The sequence below is a fragment of the Drosophila montana genome, unplaced genomic scaffold, assembly GCF_035044405.1.
Source record: "Drosophila montana isolate Dmon_TW-CO22-7 unplaced genomic scaffold, ASM3504440v1 contig_3833_1, whole genome shotgun sequence".
Taxonomy (NCBI): domain Eukaryota; kingdom Metazoa; phylum Arthropoda; class Insecta; order Diptera; family Drosophilidae; genus Drosophila; species Drosophila montana.
Genome location: NW_026998704.1, coordinates 3,164,161 through 3,185,246, shown reverse-complemented (window position 1 = coordinate 3,185,246; position 21,086 = coordinate 3,164,161). Strand labels below are relative to the sequence as shown.

General features: G+C 36.9%; 1 protein-coding gene and 1 long non-coding RNA gene across 2 annotated transcripts; one reads left to right on the top strand and one right to left on the bottom strand.

Annotated features, from left to right (window-relative positions):
• The first annotated feature begins 4,444 nt into the window (after positions 1–4,444).
• LOC135437814 (probable cytochrome P450 4d14) lies at positions 4,445–6,669 on the top strand. The gene is made up of 4 exons (XM_064695886.1): positions 4,445–4,712; positions 4,783–5,239; positions 5,295–5,857; positions 5,916–6,669. Exons 1-4 carry the CDS (start codon positions 4,547–4,549, stop codon positions 6,251–6,253), a joined length of 1,524 nt encoding a protein of 507 aa, XP_064551956.1. The 5' UTR covers positions 4,445–4,546; the 3' UTR covers positions 6,254–6,669.
• A 9,595-nt stretch (positions 6,670–16,264) lies between these two features.
• On the bottom strand, positions 16,265–16,780 carry LOC135437866 (uncharacterized). Its single transcript, XR_010437765.1, has 2 exons — positions 16,552–16,780; positions 16,265–16,454 (listed from the first exon to the last, which is right to left on the bottom strand). It is a non-coding gene; the product is annotated as an uncharacterized LOC135437866 (long non-coding RNA).
• Positions 16,781–21,086: the final 4,306 nt, after the last annotated feature.

Sequence of the window (21,086 nt, the reverse complement as noted above, 5' to 3'; positions counted from 1 at the left end):
AAAGAGAAAACAAAATGTTAAGTGAATATACATACATACATATGTATATGTAAATAAATGAAAAATATATGCTTAGAGCAAATATAATACCCATTCGCCCATGTGGACAGCCAGGTCCAGTTCTCGGAACAGAAACGACCTTAGCTTTAGCTGGCACATTGCTGAAGAAGGCTTAGCCATTTTAATATGAAAGTTTAACAGTTGATAAAGGTGCATAAAACGTTGACATTAAGTTGGCTAAACTTAATTAACAGGCAGGGAGTTGTGGAAGAAGGATGTCAGCCTTATGACATGCACTATGACCGGTGCCAGCTGCCGCCTGCTGAGCAGATTGATGGAACATTTCGCATTTTTGACAGCGCTGAGCTGGGTAGCCCATTGGCCTTTTGCTGCGATTTAATTAGACGCTTAGCTTGTTTACATTTAATTTGGTTTTATTTGGTAGCTACTTTAAGCCATTTACACGCATGCATAAATCTTCTGGACGGTCACTAATTATCTGCCAGCCAGAATCAGTTGGTCCCACATTAAAGTCAGTCCTGGCTAATCCCCAGTGCTTATAAAACACACTCACGCCCATACCCACCCGACCATACACTGACAAGCAGCGGCTGGCCCAAAGCATATGTCCCTAGTGCTGAGGTGATAAATTACCATTGGCAAAGGTGTCATATTATAACACACACAAAACCCCAAACATGCGGCACTGGGCTTTTAAATATACCTTAAGCCCAACGCTCGCTCCCCCATTTGGGACGGCAGGATTCATATCCCTCGGCCTGGCGCATAACTAGCGAGTTAAAAGGCAAACAGGGGTATATCAACTGGGGCAGCGACAACCGCAAATCCTAAACCAAATCAAAAGGGTCTGACCTGCTTATCACGGCCATAAAGTCAGTCAGACCCAACCAGCCCAGTTCTGGCTCTCATTTAAACTATTTAATATTGGCACCTGCCCGCCGCTGGCCCCCCCAACACAGCTCGCATGTGGCCTGACACTAGGCCACTTAAATAATTTAAAACTTACCCTGGATATGGCAACGTGACACGGCTTTGCTTACACACAGGTCACTGGCGCACACAAACTGTTTCCCAAGAAATTGTAATCGCATAGCTTTGATTGCTTGACAATATTTATTTCCTTTTTGCATTTAAAAATACACCAAATATTTAGGAAACCTTTAAACAATTAATATTTTAAAAACATTAAAATTAAGTCAAATCCTTTAGGTTCCAATAAATCCGATGTATACATCCACTCTGAAAAAATATTAATTAATATATGACATAGTAATAAATATTAGACATATTGTAATAAATATTTATCTTTATCTTTACACTTCCTAACATTTACAGCAAATGTTTTTTAAAACTAATTGCAATAAATGATTTTAAATTTTTTAAAAATTATTTCGTGAGTCACGTGAATTTCATAAAGTACATCTCTGCTCATGGCCACGAGCCAGCTGGCACACATTTATTTGCGTTACCTTTCTTTGCGATCGTAAATTTCAATTCCAGCCACTTAACATGGTGCAAAAAGATTATGCGACAGCCCCTTAGCCCCTAAATGAAAGCAAATGGCAGACGCGGCCAAGATGAGACACCAAGTACATGGAACTGTTTAAATTGTATGAATTGGCTTGAGGCCCCCGGCTTTTTAACTAATTAAATTGTTGACGCATAAACAAATAAAAACAAGAACAAACCAAAATAAAAATACAAACAACAAAAAACATACAAATAAAAAAATGGGTAAAAGGGCAACAGAGCATTTTTAATATCTTGCTCCCATGTGAGAGTCAATTCCAAGAAAGGAATAAAAAATAAACAGTATGTTTGTGTGTGTGTGTGAATGGTGGGTGTGAGTGTGTATGTGTTTACGCCTTTTAACCCTTTCAAATCAGACTCAACCGCAACGCTCGCTGCTCGTGTAAACACATTAATCATCCAAATGCCACAGACAGAGATCGAAAGTGCCACCGCAGCGGCTCCTTCTGCTCTTTCTGCTCCTTCGGCTGCTTCTGCACCCCTATCTACACAGCGCTGCGGGTAGTTTGGTAATCATAAACAGCACACCGTGTAGGAAATTAAAAGCAAAAACAAGCTCCTGCAAATAAACCGAAAAAAGATAGAAACAAAGGAAAGACAAAAAAAAAAAAAGAGGAAGCGAAACAAACGGAAATAAAGAAACAACGGTCAGGACACGGCCCTGGCACGTGTGATTATCTGTGGCTTGACGTCAGAGCAGTCATACAATATGCAAATACTTTTGTTTCCCAGTGTAGCTATGCAAATTGGCTTTGTGTGACCTCCGACCGTTCCTGCTACCCGCTGCACAGCCACAACATTTTGTACGTTTTGTGGTTGTGCTCGTTTCGCATTTGCCGTCTGCTCCACAACAGTTATTATTACATTTAAACTAATTGAGTTGATTAGAGGAAATTGAGCAAATTCAGATTCAATGCAATTCAACAACATCAAAAGGTACAACAAGTTTTTAACACACGACAAACTCATTTAAAATTTATAATCAGCGATTTAAAATAATAAACAAACCGATAAGAAAACTTGTTTTTTCCGTGACCTACCCCAACTTTGTCAGCTTATCAGAAAGCTTTTTTCTTATCGATAGAAATGACTCAAGAGCCCTCTTCCCACTTCCACTCACTCTCTTTGCGTAATTTGAACTGCAAGTCCAATAGTTGAGTAAAATGTGTTTTTTATAGCGTATCGCCGGATTAAGGCTAATAGTATATTATCTTAGCGACTTTCACGCATTATCATGATTATTATGCACAAGAACTGTCAACTCATGCTTAGTCAGCACAAATAATTTTGACAATAAGCATGAGACTTAAAAAAACAAAACGATATATATGTATGTTTGCTTAATAATGTAAAACATGTATTTATTGAAACTAATTAAGTGTCATTGAAGAATAATCTTATATATTACATATTATCGAACTGATCTTTTACTTACTTTACAAAAAAAAAACTAAAGATTTTTCTTAACCTCGTATCAGAGCTGTTAAGATCTGTGAACTATACGGGCTCATGCTCGACTAGGTCAAGAAACTTATAAATTTTTATAGACTTCTTTTCTTTTGTTACTTTCATACTTTGTGCAACTTTTAAGTGCTCTGTGTTTTTTAAATAGACCAAGATTTCCTATTATACTCTGGTAATTCAACAATAATGATATATAAATGCAGTTTTAAACATACATTTATAGACAACGGTTCCCTTATATTAAAAAACCCGCTTATTTTCAATTGATTATTAATTAATTAATATCTGCCATAATATAAGAGCTTAAAATCGGCTTATAAAGTTAGTTACAAACACTTGTTAACTTCTGGTTAACCTATGCGAAGAGTATTACTTAGTCGAGCGTAATTTTTTAATGGAATATTATTAGCTTTTTGAGTCGTAGTATATTAATGATGTTCGTTCTTAATCGATCTCTTGAGTTGCTATTAAATGTAACCGCAAGAGTGCAATTGAAAAGAAGAGCTAGACTCAAATATACCCTCGATCTATTAAAATTACACATTTGTACACAATAATTAAATGATATATTCTTGAGTTAAATATATGTATGCTAGAAGTCGAAGCTTTGTCTTTTGCAAGTAATATTAATAGTAATAATCGAGGGCATCCGACTAAAAGATACCGTAACTTACATACTTACGTACGTTTTCAATATGTTTATTTATACTATTGGAGAGAAATGGTGAAGGTATCCGAAAATTCAAATGTTCCTGAACTATGTAAGTATCGGTGTCGGAGACTACCATCAACTTATATTTACAATATTATGGACTCTGAATACCGATACACCAATCTGTATATACATATGTTAGTATTTATATATAATTATATACACACATACATATAGACAAATATTTATACCCTGCTGCCACAAGTTAATGAGTTTCAAACTGCGATTGTGAGTAGATTAGGAGTCTTTCACATAAATATTTATTTGGCGCGAGTTTCGAAGGATGTTAATGTACTTTCCATAGTTATTTACCGTAATGGGCGTGTATACCGTACACAAATATTTCGTCCTATCAAAAAATTCAAACAAATCTTGTACTTAAACGTAAGACTACACGATGTAGTACATACATGTTCAAGATATCTCCTAGTCGCGAACTCTCGACTGCAACAATCGTACTTACAATTTTCAATAGAATATTTTTATTAAAAATTTTTAATGCGTTTAGCGGCAATAACTCATTACAAGCTGATTAGCTTGCTCAGTTGCACAGTTCAATCCACGAAAAATATGTCCGGAGAGCTTAGCACCCGCCGATAAGCGGCGCAGAGCAGCGCAGTCGTCTAGCTGGCTTATCTAATCACCATTGTTCGAGCACTTGGCCCATCCAAGTACAAAACAGCTCGACAGCTTGGTACGACGGAACAGTCAAGCATTGGCCATAGAAGTGAACAGCTGGCTTTATTTATAAAAATAATCTTAAGATAGTGATGTTATTGTCTATATATATACAATTTCACTTCTAACTGAAAGACCATCATGTTTTTGGAAATTGTGGCGCTGCTGTTGACCGTACTCCTCGTATGGGACTACCTGACGATGAGGCGTCAAAACAACATGATGGCTGCGGCTGGAATAAAAGGACCTCCTCAATTTCCACTGCTTGGCAATGCGCCAATATGTATGATGGGCGAGTCCGCTGAAAGTAGGCAGTTCAGAAATATTCAGTATATAGATAAGCAAGCCAATAAGCTGATATTTAAACTTTATTGCAGCTATGCTGGATTTGGAAACGCGATTAATTGAAAAGTATGGCAAAAATATACAGTTGACCATGTTCCACGAGTACGGTTTTATCACCGCCGATGCGAGAATGATTGAGGCTATTTTAAGCAGTCAGCAGACGATTACGAAGAATAATCTATACAATCTGCTGCAATGCTGGCTGGGCACTGGTCTGTTGCTAAGCACAGGCAAAAAATGGTTCAGACGCCGCAAGATCATCACGCCCACATTTCACTTTAAGATACTCGAGCAGTTTGTGGAAGTGTTCGACCAGCAGAGTGCCATTATGGCGGAGAATCTGTACGATCGAGCCGATGGCAAGACTGTGATCAATATGTTTCCAGTCGCCTGTTTGGCTGCCTTGGATATTATAGCCGAGACGTCCATGGGCGTGAAAATCAACGCGCAAGGCGAGCCCAACTTTCCCTATGTGCAGTCAGTGAAAATGTAAGTGGATAAAATATCTGGAATACATTCGAACTGCAACTGTGTGATCTTTCAGTGTGTCCAACATGATGGCTGAGCGTTTTATGAATCCTCTGCAGCGTTTCGATAGCACCATGCGCATCTTCTTTCCGCTACTCTACCGCAAACTGAACCAGCACATCAAGTCTATGCATGATTTTACCGACAAGGTCATCTCGGAGCGCCGTGATACCCTACAAAAATCCTTAAAGGAGCAAACCTTCACAGGTGCTGAGGAAAACGACGTAGGCAGCAAACGTCGCATGGCGCTGCTGGATGTGCTGCTGCAGTCTTCAGTGGATGGACAACCACTGAGTAATAACGACATTCGCGAGGAGGTGGATACATTTATGTTTGAAGGTCACGACACGACAACCAGTGCCATCTCCTACACGCTCTATCTACTGGCAAGACATCCAGAAGTGCAAGCCCGCGCATTCCGGGAAATCGTTGACGTCATTGGCGCTGACAAGTCCAAGCCTATAACCATGCGGGATCTAGGCGAACTAAAGTATTTGGAGTGCGTAATTAAGGAATCGCTGCGCTTGTATCCACCAGTGCCCATGATTGGCCGCCAATTAACAGAGGATGTTACGCTAGGTAAGTGCACCAGTAGCAGCGTGTATCTTAAATGCCCCTAATGCTAATTCCCTCACAGATGGCAAGCGATTCCCCGCCTTGACAAACATCATAATGCTCACCTACCACGCCCAGCGCGATCCAGCATATTTCCCTGACCCAGAGAAATTCAATCCGGAACGTTTCAGTTCGGAGACCAGCAGCAACATCGATGTCTTTGCATATGCCCCCTTTTCGGCAGGTCCTCGCAACTGTATTGGCCAAAAGTTTGCAATGCTCGAGATGAAGAGCACCGTCAGCAAAATGCTGAGGCATTTCGAGTTGCTGCCCCTGGGCGAACCTGTCCAACCTATTATGAACTTGATCCTACGCTCTTCAACTGGCATTAATCTAGGACTAAAGCCACGTGTTTACTAAGTCTTATTTAACTGTTTTGATACTTAATTTATACAGGGCATTAAATATTAAATGGGCTAGAGGAGGTGCTAAATGGGTTATAGCTGTAATAAAGTTATTATTTATAAGAATTATCTTTAACATTGTTCTACATTGTTTCTACATTGTAGAAGTATGGGCTGTAACAAAATTTATCAGTGGTCCAATTCACAGTTCGATCAAGAACACGATTTTACTAGATTCATTTTGGTTAAAACACGGTTCATCATATTTTTTCCCAATTCAAATGAAACAGTTAAATTAAATTATTTATAACAAAACATATTTTTTTATTTTCAACTGTAAGAGGAAAAATAGGGCAATTTATGTTTGAAGGTCTAAGTTAACTGCTCTACTGTATTCATTGAAGGCATCGCTAAAGCAAACTAAAAAGTAAAATATATTTTTCTGTACTAAAATAAAGTTGGTAAGAAAAAAATCTAAATTTATATATTTCATATTGCACTTTCGACAAGAATATTTGTAATTGTCTAATTATAGACATAATTACTAAACGTTACTTAAAATTTTTTAAAACGAATTGTGCAAAATTAAATGCGGAATTAACCGTTGCTGACTTAATACCTTGTACTGAAATATTAAGTTATAAGTATTTACAATAAAATGTGCTAATTCTGATGGAATGAGTTTCTTATGTTTGGTTTGTTTCCCAAATTATAATATACATATATGTTAAAATCACGTTTTTAAAGAAGCTACCTCAAGAAATGTAGCATAACAAATAAATATACAATATGTAAAAATTCAAAAGGTCTTACCCGGCATTGCGCGGAAAAGTGTTGACTCTTCAGATTTTAGTTATATCATTAATTTTCCAGCCTGAGCCCCCCTTGTTAAAGAATATTTTTCGTAAGCCTTTCGCCCATTCAACTTCCATTTTCCACCCATTTTCCATAAGTGGATGACAAATTTTTCGTGAAACCATAAATCAACGCAAAGTAGATAAATCAAAGTTATTCAAACCCGAAACGCGGAAGAAGTCTACACATATTACACACTTCTATTGTCTTTATCAGCAAAGTAAACTAACAGGATTTCAAATTTTCTTTTAAATTAAGTAATTATCTTCTAATAACGACCTTGAGTATTTATGTAGAGTACTCCACAGTAAGTTATTTACTCCCCCCACTAACACACACACATACCCACATTAAAGCTCTCCACATAAATGTAACCCAGAATTTGTCTTCAATAGGTGATAACTCACTTGGCTAATATAGTTATTGGGCAGTCTTCAGGAAAAGCTGTCAATATAAATCACTGGCACGCACTCGCTATTCCCAATCAGAAAGAGAGCCAGACTTTTAAGCTAATTAAATTATATATACGCACCTCAGTGGTGGAGCAGAAGATATGACTGTCAGCCGGACTGAGACGGGCAAACAAATTGCGGAACTGTAACCAAAGTGCTGGACAAGAGGCACGCCCAGGCACGCCCAGTGCCCTATAATAAGCCACTTACTCGAGCAACTGCCGCAGCATAAAACTTTTGCACTACTTTGAAGAGTTTTTTGTCTCCGTTTCATGGCGAGCCAACAATAAGTTGACAATTTGCAAGTTATGAAAGTAAATAAGTGAAATAGTTTTAGCCGATGGCCGACCATCTCTTCCTAGAGATGCCTCCCCCACAATGCGCCAGCCCTGCCCAGTTCCATACGAAAACTTCAGCAAATAAACACGACTTGCAACAAATTGAAATGATGTATTAGGCCGCAGGGGATTAACGCCCAACTAATAAATCTTTTTGCGAAGAGGGAGGCCAACATGGCCAACAGTCAAATATCCTGCTAAGGAACAGTCTCCCCGTATATTTGAAAGCCTGTTCACTAGTTTGAGTGCTTACTGTATGCATTCATATATGTATTAATAGGACAGTAAATGCTCTTATCAGAGCAGTCGGTCGTCTTTTCCATATGCTTCCAACTTCACGCTTTCATGCAATTTCTTGGGCTCCGTTTCTGTCGTCTGGGTCAATAAACCCACCAATTTTTTGAGCAACTGAAGCTGGAGGCTGAGGACATTTAGTTGACATATAGATTTGTGTGTTGCGTGTCGAAATGCGTAGATAATTCGAGTAATTTGAGTTCTGTGCAAAGGACATAAATTCTAGTCTATCTGTCGATGTCATTTAGGTGGCTTTAATGATGGAGAAGTCCCAAGTTCTCGGCCAAATTAAAGTGATTTAGGCAGACAAACACAATTTTATTTCAAGGATTTAATATTCTTTTAATTAATGCAAATTAAGATGGACGTGTCTTAAAAATCTATCAATCTGTTCGATAAGCTTACATAAGGTTAAATAGAGAGAGAAATAATATTTAATTAAAAGAAAACACTAAGTTTTTAATAATCATTTGGATTCAATTAATAATAATAATTATGAATAACATAATAATAATATAAACTAACAGGCACAATGGCCTTCTGCTTAGACCATCCATACAACGTCCATAAACTAGCATAGGACTTGAACCCAAATCCTTTTTAACTGTTTTTATATTTCAAAGTTGAATGGTAAAGACCTTATTATTTTTAACTACCGATAGCTTGGAAATTTATCGATTTGCAGAAACCAAAACCTTAGTATTAAGTATATCCTTCTCAAAGGTATAAATATGTTGTTTATCTAATATTCATAAATTCTCTACTAACATTTTGTGAGCTTGATGCAAGCTTCTATGAAAAGTATAGATAAGTTACGTATTTTTTTTATTCACATCTTATTAAAAACTAGATGTAAATATATATAAAATAAATACGAAAGATTGCATGGTGCAAAATATGCGAAGGTACAAAGCTTGACAGGCAGATATGCAATCCCTCGGTAAATTTCCGAATGATTTGTAAATACTGTATTATATAGGTTTCTGAAGTGTCCATTCATAATTATATGAATACATACGTTTATTATAAATATTTCACTTTCAAGCCCCAAATAATTATCTTAAAATATCAATATGATGAGCATAGGACACCAATCTTATACGCTGTACTCTTGAACAATCTGCATTAAAAATGTTTGCCTATAATTGATAAATAAACGCTCAAGCTTGATTTATTTTTTTACATTTATTATTGCCATTACGATAATATGAAAAGTTTGTACAAAGAGTTGGGACATCCGCGGGTATCTGCGAGTCGTGCACTCTTTTCTTGCGCATTCTTACTCAATAAGAAGATTTGTGAGCAATCATTAAAAATCAAAGCACTGCGTAAGTTGAAACTGAGCTCCCTCCCACTCAAGGCCATGAAGAAACGGAAAGCATATAGCACATTAATTGCTTTTGACATTGCGGGGTGTCCAGAGAACTTCAAAGTAAGTACTGAAATAGTCATCATTTTTTTGGAAAGCCAAAATTTAACTTAATTGCATCATGGAGCTGACGTCAGCCGCACATTCGCCATGTACAATTACGGAGTTGTCGTTGTTGTTGTTTTTTTTTGGGCAACGTTGACGGTCGGTTGTGGCAGCGACTGCTACTGCCGTTGAGTGGCCAATGCCAGTGTGGAGTCCAGGATATGGAAGTATATTTGGCAGTCTGACGGCAGCGCACTGGCTACGTTCATTTGCCAAGCGCATTGTGTGTAGTGATGTGAAGTGTTTGGCACTGGCCAACAAAAGCTGTCAATCCAGAGCGAATACAAAAAAATAAAAATAAAAAACATTAAAAAAACGAAGAAAATGTTAAAAGTGTCGTCTACGCAGCGCTACAATAACAATAAAGTCAACAATAATAGCAACGATACAACAAACAACAAACGCCACAATAAGCGTGGTATAATAGCAAAAGCTTTTCATGTGAGTTGAGTTCAAGTTGCTTTTCGGGGGGGTAGAAGAGACCCCGGGTCGGCCTGGCATTTTGTCAGTGTATTTGGTGCGTTTGATGAGGCGTGACACAAAAATTGGAAATTTATCTTTGATCTTTTTGTGTAACACTCGATGGAAAATACAATCCGAAATGAGACAATGTCCTCGCTACCCGTGTCATCAACACGTTGCCTATGAGACTGAGGCGCTTAGATGTCAGCGACAGGAAAAAATAACAATACAAAAATTAAAATTCGAGTTGAGTTAAGGAAACAAATTGATGTTACAGCTTCACAGTGTGAGTTGACTTAAACGTAGGAAGTGTAATAAAATAATCTAAGAATATTGCAGTCGAATGCAGCTGAATGCGTAATACTCTGTTCATGGCGCAATTACTTATTAAGCCGTTAGGTAACCCTACCTCTATGTGGGATATACAGAAATCGGTTTTTTTCACGAATAAAGGATTCTTAACGCTATTTCTTACATTTTTTCCTTGTATTCACAAACCCGCAAGAAGGCTTTTCTATGTTTCCCAATAATGTGTTTGTAAGTCATCTGCCACCATATTTTTCATTACTCAGCTGCTCCGCATCAGAATTGACTAGGCGCAACATTGCCCGCTTGCTGACCGATTTGCCTGAGATGGCAACTGCTTGACTTGGCCATTTGTATGTTATCTCTTAGCTAATTAGTTTTATAATTATGTGTTGCGCGATATAATTTGCTATGATATATGCCTGACACAAACAGAACCAACACACAGTCTCTCAATGCAGCGCAAGTTAAAGACATGGATAGAGAGATGGCTCCCGCCCCAAAGACAATTGCAAGGGACAGCTAGCAATTTGTTGTGCCTGCTTCTGTCGCTATTGATTGTCTGGCACTTGAAGTGCCATTTGGTGTTGTTTATAGTGTTGTTCTACTTGTTGTTTGTCCGCCACTTGGGCGACAGCATTGTCCTCGGCCAAGGACCGTGCAACAAAATAAATTCCTGCCCACTGAAGCGCACAAATTTAATGTAATTTTTTAAAAAGCCATTTTTTTTAGCTAGCCAGGCTTCGATAAAACGTACTTATATGTGCACACATGTACATATATTTATATATACATATAATATAAAAACCAAATATATAGTATATATATATTTTATCTGTTCTCGGCCAGACCAGAATTTCAACTTGAATTTATGACAGTTGCCGCATACTTGACATGTGCGCTGGTTTCGGCTGTTGGGTGCCATCTTTGAGGCTTTCCTACACCTAGTGCCTGCACCATCATCTACTCCACAATAATGTCGCCAATGTGACGCTACAAAATTAGCAGAAAAACAAAAAAAAAACAACTTAAAGCTACTTACATTCAGGCATATCGCTCCACAATTTTGCCAGTTACTTTTTTTCACTTTGTAGCTGATAAGATTTTTGCTTTGCTAGTTTTTTAACTTACTCAGTTCGTGGTGGCAAGCATATTGTTTTTCTCCGCTTTTTCTTGAGTTTTTTTATGGTACGCTTCTACACAAACATCGACATAAAATCTCAGTCACTCTGTCCTTCTTTTTTATCGGCCAGGGATCGCAGCGTTCGCCGTTTTGGCCAAAATGTGGTCTTAAGTTTAAGAACAGTTCCTGTCCGAACTACGCAAGCGATAGACTATTTTGTCCAATGATTTTAAAAGCGGCTTTAACAATCTCTGCTCATTATGGTAAACTATCAAATATTTTTTTGTCACATGTTTTCTCACAATTTTTAAGACTTTTAAATATTGTTCGTAGAAAACCGGATTATCTAGAATTACTTCATAGATAAAGTAATTAATATTATTATTACTACTATTTTATTCTAAAAGCTGCGACATTTTTCCTAGTTTCAGCTTAATAAGAAGACAAATCGAAAAGAGTTCGAATATAATTTTGATACAAATAAAATTAAAAATTTATTTGCTTAATGCCAAGGACAATTTTAAAGCCCCAATCCTAGGAGTAATTTTTTTTTTTTTTTTAATTCCTTAAGATGACAACTGCCTTTTTCCCTTTTTGGAATTATTTGCGATCATATTTTGAAGATAACACGAATCCAGCAAGGTTTTGAACGGTCTTCCACTTAGTTAACTAATTCAGTCTGGTCATTTTTGCTTTGGATGGATCCAGTTTTCATTATCGGATCTCAATATCATTGTTCGCAATCTTGTCTTTCATTGTGTCACATAGGTCGGAGAACCAGTTAAAACAAGCAAACTTTCATTTTGGTTTTTAAGTTAATCATAAAAAGCTAGTATACAACATTAAGAATCTTTTAACTCTTGCAAAAATACATATATAACTTGACAATATTTCATATTCACACTTTGGAATAAACTTAACTGCCAAGTAACACCCAGCTCAACTGTTGATTCATTATCCAGAGCGAATCACTCAATTTCCAACCTTTTGGACTTTAAATGGGTTGAGTGTGTCACTTGGAAAGCAATTTAGCTATCTACATCTTCGGCCAGATTTCACTGGCCTTTCACAGGCCGCACACTTTCTGGCCTATTTGCAATAATTGAATTTCACATTGTTGGTAGCCGAGAGCGGCGCACAAAAGGTAACAAAACTGTGCCCCTAACTTAGCACAAAGACAGCGATGTACTGGGAACTGGGGGCGTGTCCTTTGATGTAGCAAATTTCTCGGACACTGAGCGCCTAATTACTTTATTGGTGACCTTTTTGTGTTATGTTCCCAACCCCTAAAATACATTTGCTTGCAACTGCCAAGGCTCATCATTTGGTGACGGGGGCGACAGGGCATCTAACCTTTCAACTCCTTTGCCCAGCAAGGTTTCAATTAAGAGGCGACAGTCTGAGGGCCAGTTTGGTGTACTATTAGCAAGTTAATTTAATTATAAGCAATGGTGCCAGCTTGAGGGTTTCTTGTTTTTGGATTTGAGCGCAGAAAAAAAAAACTAATTTTGCATGGCATAATAGAAAATTATAATTTGTATTGGGGCTAACCATGAAGAGTTGAGAGCTCGTTGTTGGCTGCTAGGAAAACTCAATTCCGCAAACCTCACACCACACAGCGAGCCAAATAAACATGATGTTGCATAATTTGAGGCGTACCTAATAAATATACACACAATATATATATATATATATATATCGCATTAATCTGTCTGAATGAATTCAGTGTATTACTTAAATAACACAAATATGACCGAGGAAAAACAATATAGCTACTGGGAACAGAAACAGAAACCCACATACATATGCACATAAATCCATATAAGCTACATAGCTTGTGCGAAGTACAACAGGAGCAACGGTCACAGGACACGTGTGCCCAGGTTTATCAATTTTCATTTATGGATCACCTCGAATGGATGTTGTTATTGTCCAAAATTTGAGCATGGAATGTTTTCTTTCTGCTGTTGTTGTTGAAATTGTGCCTGTCATTCTGCTTGATTGGCTACTAAATACATTTTGAGTTATGAGCTGATGTTGCCACCATTTGCAGTGCGGTAAAGGTAAGGGTAAGTTCTGGTGTGGGAGTTGGATGCTTGAATGGATGTAAGTACGCATTGTGCGTGCGTGCGTGAGATTTTGCGAAACGATAAATATTGAATTATTTGCAGACAATCATCCAAGTGTTCCTGAAGGTTTGTGTGTGCGTGCTTATCTGTGTGGGCTAAGGCATACACAATTAAGGACACAGTCGATGGATAATCAAGCAAGTGCAAAATAATTAATTAACTAGTTGACAACAATGGTCACGAAGTATAAAAAATAGTTCATCTCTTTTAAGTGCACACGCCTAAATTTACAATTTTCAATAAACCGTATTTTCTATTTCAAGTTAGTTGACATTAAAAACATTATGAAAAGCCTTTTTCTCATATATATACCTACACTCAATTTATCCCATATTTATTATTTATCTTTTTATTTACAAGAATCAAATTACTTAAAAAAAAAAAAAGGAAGCCTGCGCAACGCGTTATGAAATGAGACTTTGCATTTAGAAGTTGCCGAAAAAACTCGTTGCCCATTATAAAAAGTTTTGAAGTTTTAATTGTTAACTAAAATCATCCCGTAATAACTAAATCATAATATGAATGAATCATATTTAAACAAAATTATAATGAAGCAACTTTGTAATTCTTTATATAATTCTAATCAATACACATTTATATATCCATTATCACAATGAAGAAATAACAAGTTTTTTACGTGTCTTAAATCCATAATTTAATCGTTTTAATAAAACGTTTTTTATCATTTTTTAGTTTTAAAAGCATTACTCGAAGCACTGCGCTCAGTACAAATTAAGAGAAATTTTTGGCAAAGGTAAACAAAAGAGCTTATAAGCTGTTCGCTTCGTTCTAACAGAAAGCTTTCTGTTTGGTAACAGTTGTCTGCTGTTTAACAGTGCGCTGTAGAGCAGCAACTAAGCAGTCACATAATCAGCCGTTACAACGATTCCAATTGATTTGCAAAAGCTGCTATCAAATGTGGGCAACATTTTTGTTGCCAATGTGTGAATGTAAAAGAGCTCAATGTATTTTATGACATTTATTGCATGTACACAATTTATAATTCTCATGTCGTAGGTGCTGCAATGAAGTTAACTTGATGCATGCCACTTGAACACCCAATCAAGTGAAACAAGTTCATAAATGGGCTCCATGGTAAACACTATGGAAGTCAGCGATTATAAAGCACGCACACAGCAAATTTAAATAATTTTCCCAAAAAACATGAATACACGAGTACAGATGTGTGTAAGTGTGTATATTGGCGCATACAGAGCAAATAAAATCACATGCACATAATTGCAATTTAATGTAAAAGCAACAGCACTCGAGCATATCAAGTGGGGAATGGACTTCGGACTGCCAAGCCAGCAAGTATTTGTAGTCAATATTTGATATTTGCACAGATGTTCAGCTGGCAAATTGAATATGGATTTTACATAAAATGCATAGACACACATTCACAACAAGGCTGATCTCGATGATGAACAAAAAAGCCAAATATATATGTGCTGTAAGTAGATAAATATTAAAGTGGACTGGCCGAAAACCAAATTGAAAGCCGCAGCTAGAGACTGAGTATGCCACAACCTTTTACTGACCTCAATACAGGCAACTATGGGAGGAGGGTGTTGAGAAACAATTGTATTGGTTGCGATACAATCTATGTTGACCCGCAGCCTGGTCACATGTGCCCAAAGTCGCCTCAACTTGAATCAATAAATGCATGTAACATTATTTTCCAATCAATTAATTTTCGGGTCACTAGATTTGTTTACTACGTAAGCCTGGGCTGCACTTGTAGCCCAGCCCAGCCAGTTGAGACGGATCAGCGCCTCTGAGTTGACCAATGAACTGGTGAGTAAATCATATGGAATGATTTTATACATACACACAACATACGCACACACACACACACACACGTACACACATCTACCAGAGTATTACAACAACAGGCAGTCGTTGAGCATAAATGTTTAATCAAATGAAGCATGCACAAATTGGGGTTCACTTTTGGGTCCTGAGTGTCCTGTCCAGTTCTGACCTGTCTGGTTGCTGATTTAATAAACATAAAATGTGTCAGCATTGTAAAATTATTTTGTCGCCCTCAGGCGCAAACAAAGAACAACAACAACAACAACAATGTGAGTCAGCAGTCAACATCAACAGCAACAACAACAACAACAATCGGCTACAAAGTGTAGCCTTAATGTGTTTGTTTTTGGGTGAGACTAATTTTTTGCAATTTTCCAATACATTGAACGCCGCGCCGCCTCTTTGCCCGACATCAGCTGCACCGTTGCGATGCGTCGCGTCGCGTGCATATCACTGCGTATACGTAATATAATTCTTTGTGTCAGTCAATTTGCAGTCACTGCCAGTACAACAACAGCAACACCAACAATAAAAGCAACAAAAATGGAGCGTAACGCATCAGAGGGGCATCTGCTGCGGCTGATAGCAAGCCGCGGCTGTTGCAGTGTGCAAATTTGTTTTATGTAATGAGCAATAAATATTAAATAATTGAATTCAATATGTTATTGTGGTTGCAAAATATGCAATTCGACAGGCAATTGTTAAAATACAAATACACATTCACGAGTACAAGTGATTATAGTAAAGCTGCAATGTTGATTTATACGTATGTATACAAATATATTTGTCAGGAATATATTTTGTTGATTTTTTAAATTTAAAACCATCAGCTATTTTTATTGTATTCATTTTAAATGATGAATGACCCTTTCTGCCTTCCAAATGAGGTACTTGTGAGCATCGATAAGCATTTCAATTAAAGCAAAAGTTAGGAAATATCAAAATCTCTGCGCACTATTTTTCTTTTATCTAATGATATTTGTTCAAATTAAAAAATGGTTTATAAATAAATATTAAAAAAAAAATCGTTTTTGCAGTGAATGATTAAGAAGAAAGCTTGGCTTACCCTATTTATTTTGTATGCATTTTATTTTGATATCAATTCTCATATTTGTTTTTTTCTTTATTACTTTTGCAGGCAGACCTTTTTGTACTTATAAAAGCTTAGAGGTTTGTGTATGCAATCAAAGAAATATTAAAGATTTAAATATGATTCGCAACATTTTGTGTTTTTCTCAAATCTTTGGTTTTTATATACACTACTTTTAATATTTTAAATGTTGCCTTTAATGAAAGGAATGCTTAGTTTTGAGTGAGTAGTCAAAGCATTTGAATACCAATAATATCAATGAGAAAAAGGGATTAAGCTCTCAGGTCACAAATAAATTCATGGACAAAAAAAAAAGAATAAAGCGTACCAAAATTAACAAGAGTTCGTCATATAAGCGCCCAATTAGCCTGTATTTATTTATATATATGTATTAAGAACAATTTAAGTTAAGTGGTTACCTTTAAGCCAGCAAACATCTAACCCAAGCTGATTGCTTGATTTCTGAACATAGAGGATAACTGAAAGGATAACCATGATAAGCCATAAACTCATCACTCATATCTTGGTGTAAAACCGACTGAGTGCTTTCTAATATGTTATTATCTGATGACTACATATGTAAATACCCATTAAGCCATGCAAAGTTTCAGACTCGCGTAGCTGTTGTCAGGCAACGGAGATCCGAGAAGCAACTCTACTAGTTGTAATTAAAGTTTAACACGGGCAACTTTTCAGCATACAGACGACAACAACGGCAGTTGGCCAGCGGGGAGAGGGGAAAGGGGTTGCATAGAGTCGAGGTCTATGTTGATGCCACGCTTTAGATGGCCCCTTGATAGCAATGCAAACTTTTTTGGGAACATTTCTATAATAATGCGCCGCTGGCGAATGCGAGCGAGAAAGCGTGTGAGTGTGTGCGTGTGTGTGTGTGTGTGTGAGTGTGCTTCCAATTCAAATTCATAGCCAAAAACGCAGCAGAACGCACACGCACAGGATGTAAAGTTTTCGCTTATCGTTCCAGCAAAATGTTAATATTTGTTGAAACGAAAAACGAAATATGAAAAACTCACAGAAGCTCAAAAGCGGAGACTATGTGTAAATATATAAGCCGCATAAAATGGTAATTATAAAACTAAACTACAACAAATACACAAGCAGCTAACTGTTATCTGTAATAGATTTTGTTGTTGTTTTTACTTTTTGGGTGCGGTTGAGTGTCAGCTCTCTAAATCTCTCGCCCCCTCTCTCACACACTCTCTCTCTCTCTCTCACTTCTGTGGGTGCAACTGTGCGTATGATTATTATTGTAATAATTGTACAGCCACCAGTAATACCACTGTCTTTGTCTATTTTAATGACTTTTCTTTGGAAAATGACGAAAACTGTTTTGTGGTTTTGGCTTATTGTGGTTCGTTAACATTTGCTCGCCAAGTTTTATTTGCTTTTGATAAAGTTACCAGAGTGCTATGCGAACAGCAGCAACAACTAGTATATACATGACTCCTGGCGTTTGTTAGCTTTTATATACAATAATTTTATGTATGTATGCATGCATGTTGGGGAAGCATAAAAAGCAAGTTCATTTTACATTTCAAAAGCGCCTCTTGTTATGCTACATATAGCACACCTGCCAACTTAACCACCCCAGGCACCCCACCCTCTAACCATCTAACCATCTAGCCATCCAACCGCCTCTGTCCAGTTGGGAGCAAGCATTTGTTTTCATGCATTTCTTTATGCTCTTTAGCATTTACATTTATTGTTGTTTTTAATATTCTTTTGTTGCGGATTAAGTATTTATTATCATACGCACCAAGTGTTTCCGACAAAAACAAATAAATGTTTTATATGCGCATATACACGAATACAATTTGTGTGCGTGTGTGTGTTGGCAATAGTTTTTCCTGCACTTTAGCTTGGCTACCATAAGTAGTTCGCCTTGCATACATACATAAGTGTTGTATATCTATCTCTGGCTGAGTGTGTGTGTGTGTGTGTGTATTGCCATTGTAAAAGCGCTCTGAAGTGCTAGCCCTCCCAGCTCTCCCTTGTACTTCAACTGCCGCCCCCTCTTTGCTGTTGCCTTGCCAACTGTCGTTTGTAAGCGTTTTTTGCTGCCTGCTCTAAAATATGTTTTATTATCGTGTAACTCGCTTGTTGTAGGTAAGTTTATATGGTTATAGAAATACACATATACACAAATAGTATGTTATATGGTCCCACATACAACTATTCACTTTTGTGGTTTTATTGCCTTGAGCCATGACCTAGTAACTTGTGTGTATATTTCCTTTCTGGTTAAGCTGCTTTGGCTTTTCAAATTTATTTCTGTATTTATCCAATGCTTGGATTAGGGAAAGGTACAAATAGCAAATAAACCTTTTCAGCGGCAGTTGATTAAACAATTGCAACGCCATTGAACATAATTAGAAAAATTTTATGTCATATAGTATGAGTCAGAGAATTTACTACTATTTAAGAAGTAGACTCTCAATACTAAAAGTTATAAAAAATATAAAACTGGAGTTAAAATTACTTATTTCCAAGAGGTGTTTAACAAATTACGAATATTCATATTTGAGATAATGTTGATTGGCTAATGAGTTGCTAGAGCGGAAACTTCAACCTTCTAGGGATAATATATGAATATGCCAGAGAGAAAAGTATAAATTAATCAATTAATTAGGTAAAGCCCCGATGGTTAAATTTCAGTAATCTTCTCATCTGAAAGTAAATGAATAAAAGAAACTATTTTAAATAACGATAAAAGGATTTTTTAAATGTTTTAGCCGTTAATTTCATTAAATATATATAATAAAAAACTCAAAATTTCTTTTACCATCTTATATTTTTTTTGTTTTATTGTTTATAAATTTTTTAAGTATGTAGTCTTCTTTTTTCTTGTAATCTTGGCTTATATCTTGGGTCAAATAACTTAAATATTTTGAAATCGATTTTAAAATCACAAAATTGACTAAACAGAATTTTAGATAATTACGTAGGACAACAAGCATAAATATAATACTTGGATTAATTGAAAATATTTTGATTTCAAAGGTTAGCATATTATTATCAGATTTTATTTAAACCTAAGAAAGAATTTAATTAAAATCTATGTTAGTACATATATTTTATTATCTATAATATTTTACAAATAAAAGAAAATAAATAACATATGTGGACTTTAAATAAATAAATCAATTATACTGTCAATTTTCTCTGTGTTAGCCACAGAGATGTTAGCTTAACTATATAGTTTCGCATGGCCCTCAAATAACTATAGTCCATAAATCACTTATTGTTAGCCAGACTGTTATGTTTCAGCTGGTAGCTCAGGCTTTGTCTAATTAATTCAACAAAACTAACGGACAAACTTTTTGGCATCTTATAAATTTTAAAATGCTTAACTGTAGCTTGAATGGGTCCCGAGCCCGACCCCACTCCGAGCCCTCCCAGTCGTTTTAATGGCATGTTGCTAATCGAATTTCATGGCGTCTCCCGTTTGCTTATTTGAATTTCTTAATTTTTTTTTTCGCTCATGACAGTTTAGTTGGCAGTAGTTGACTCTTTTTTTTAGTTGAAGTCGCGCTCAAGTTGAAAATCCATTTAGCGTAACTCAACACTTAAGCATATTTCGCAGAGCTGATCCTGCTGCTGCTTGCGAGCTGCTTCTGCCGTTTTTATCAGCTCTAATATAAACTTACAGTCAGCTGACAGCTTTTTTAATTTATTTCATTAAAAATTTGTGCGCAAAACTTTTTCAATTCGCATGCAAAGCGACAGATTCTGTTTCCTCGGCTGCTGGAATTATATGAGGGGTTGGTGCCTGGCAACTCTGGAGTTGATTAGTTGTGCGTTTTGGGTTGATTAAGTCGCATTAACAGGCATTAACCTTAACCCCAGCATTACCCCTAAAAAAGGTTAACAACTTCAAAAGGCGCAACAACTCATCATTGAAAACTGAGCGTGTGGCAGACAAACAGATAGACAGACAGACATAAAAACAAACGTACAAAACTAATGCAAAGAGCAGCTGCACACTTGACTTTTCCCACAAATGCCCGCAGGCTGAACCCAGCAGGAGCCACCCACTACCCACACCCACCCACACCAACGACAACTCAATTAAATCTTATCAAACTGGGGAACTGGGACACGCATGTGACTCCGGCCAAGCAGCCAACACAAATATCAAACAAACTAATGTCAGTTGTCATAATAAAGCGCAAATACTTTTGGTGCCACTTGCTGTACACTTGGCCACCCACATGCCTTCTTTTTCTGTTGCTGCCACAGAATGTGGGTAAGGGGGCGTGGAGTTGGGGAGTACAACATGTACATACACACATGCATAAAGTGAAGTGCAAACAGCTGCGCAATTTAACGACGGAAAAGTAGAGCCAAGGGCATACAGGGCAAAAAAAAAGGAAGGCAAACAAACAAACAAACCAACATCGAGACAGCCAGACAAATGTACAACAAATATTACAGAGTATAAGCCAGTGAGTGTGTGTGTCTATGTGTGTGTGTTTGTACAAGTGTGTGTGTGG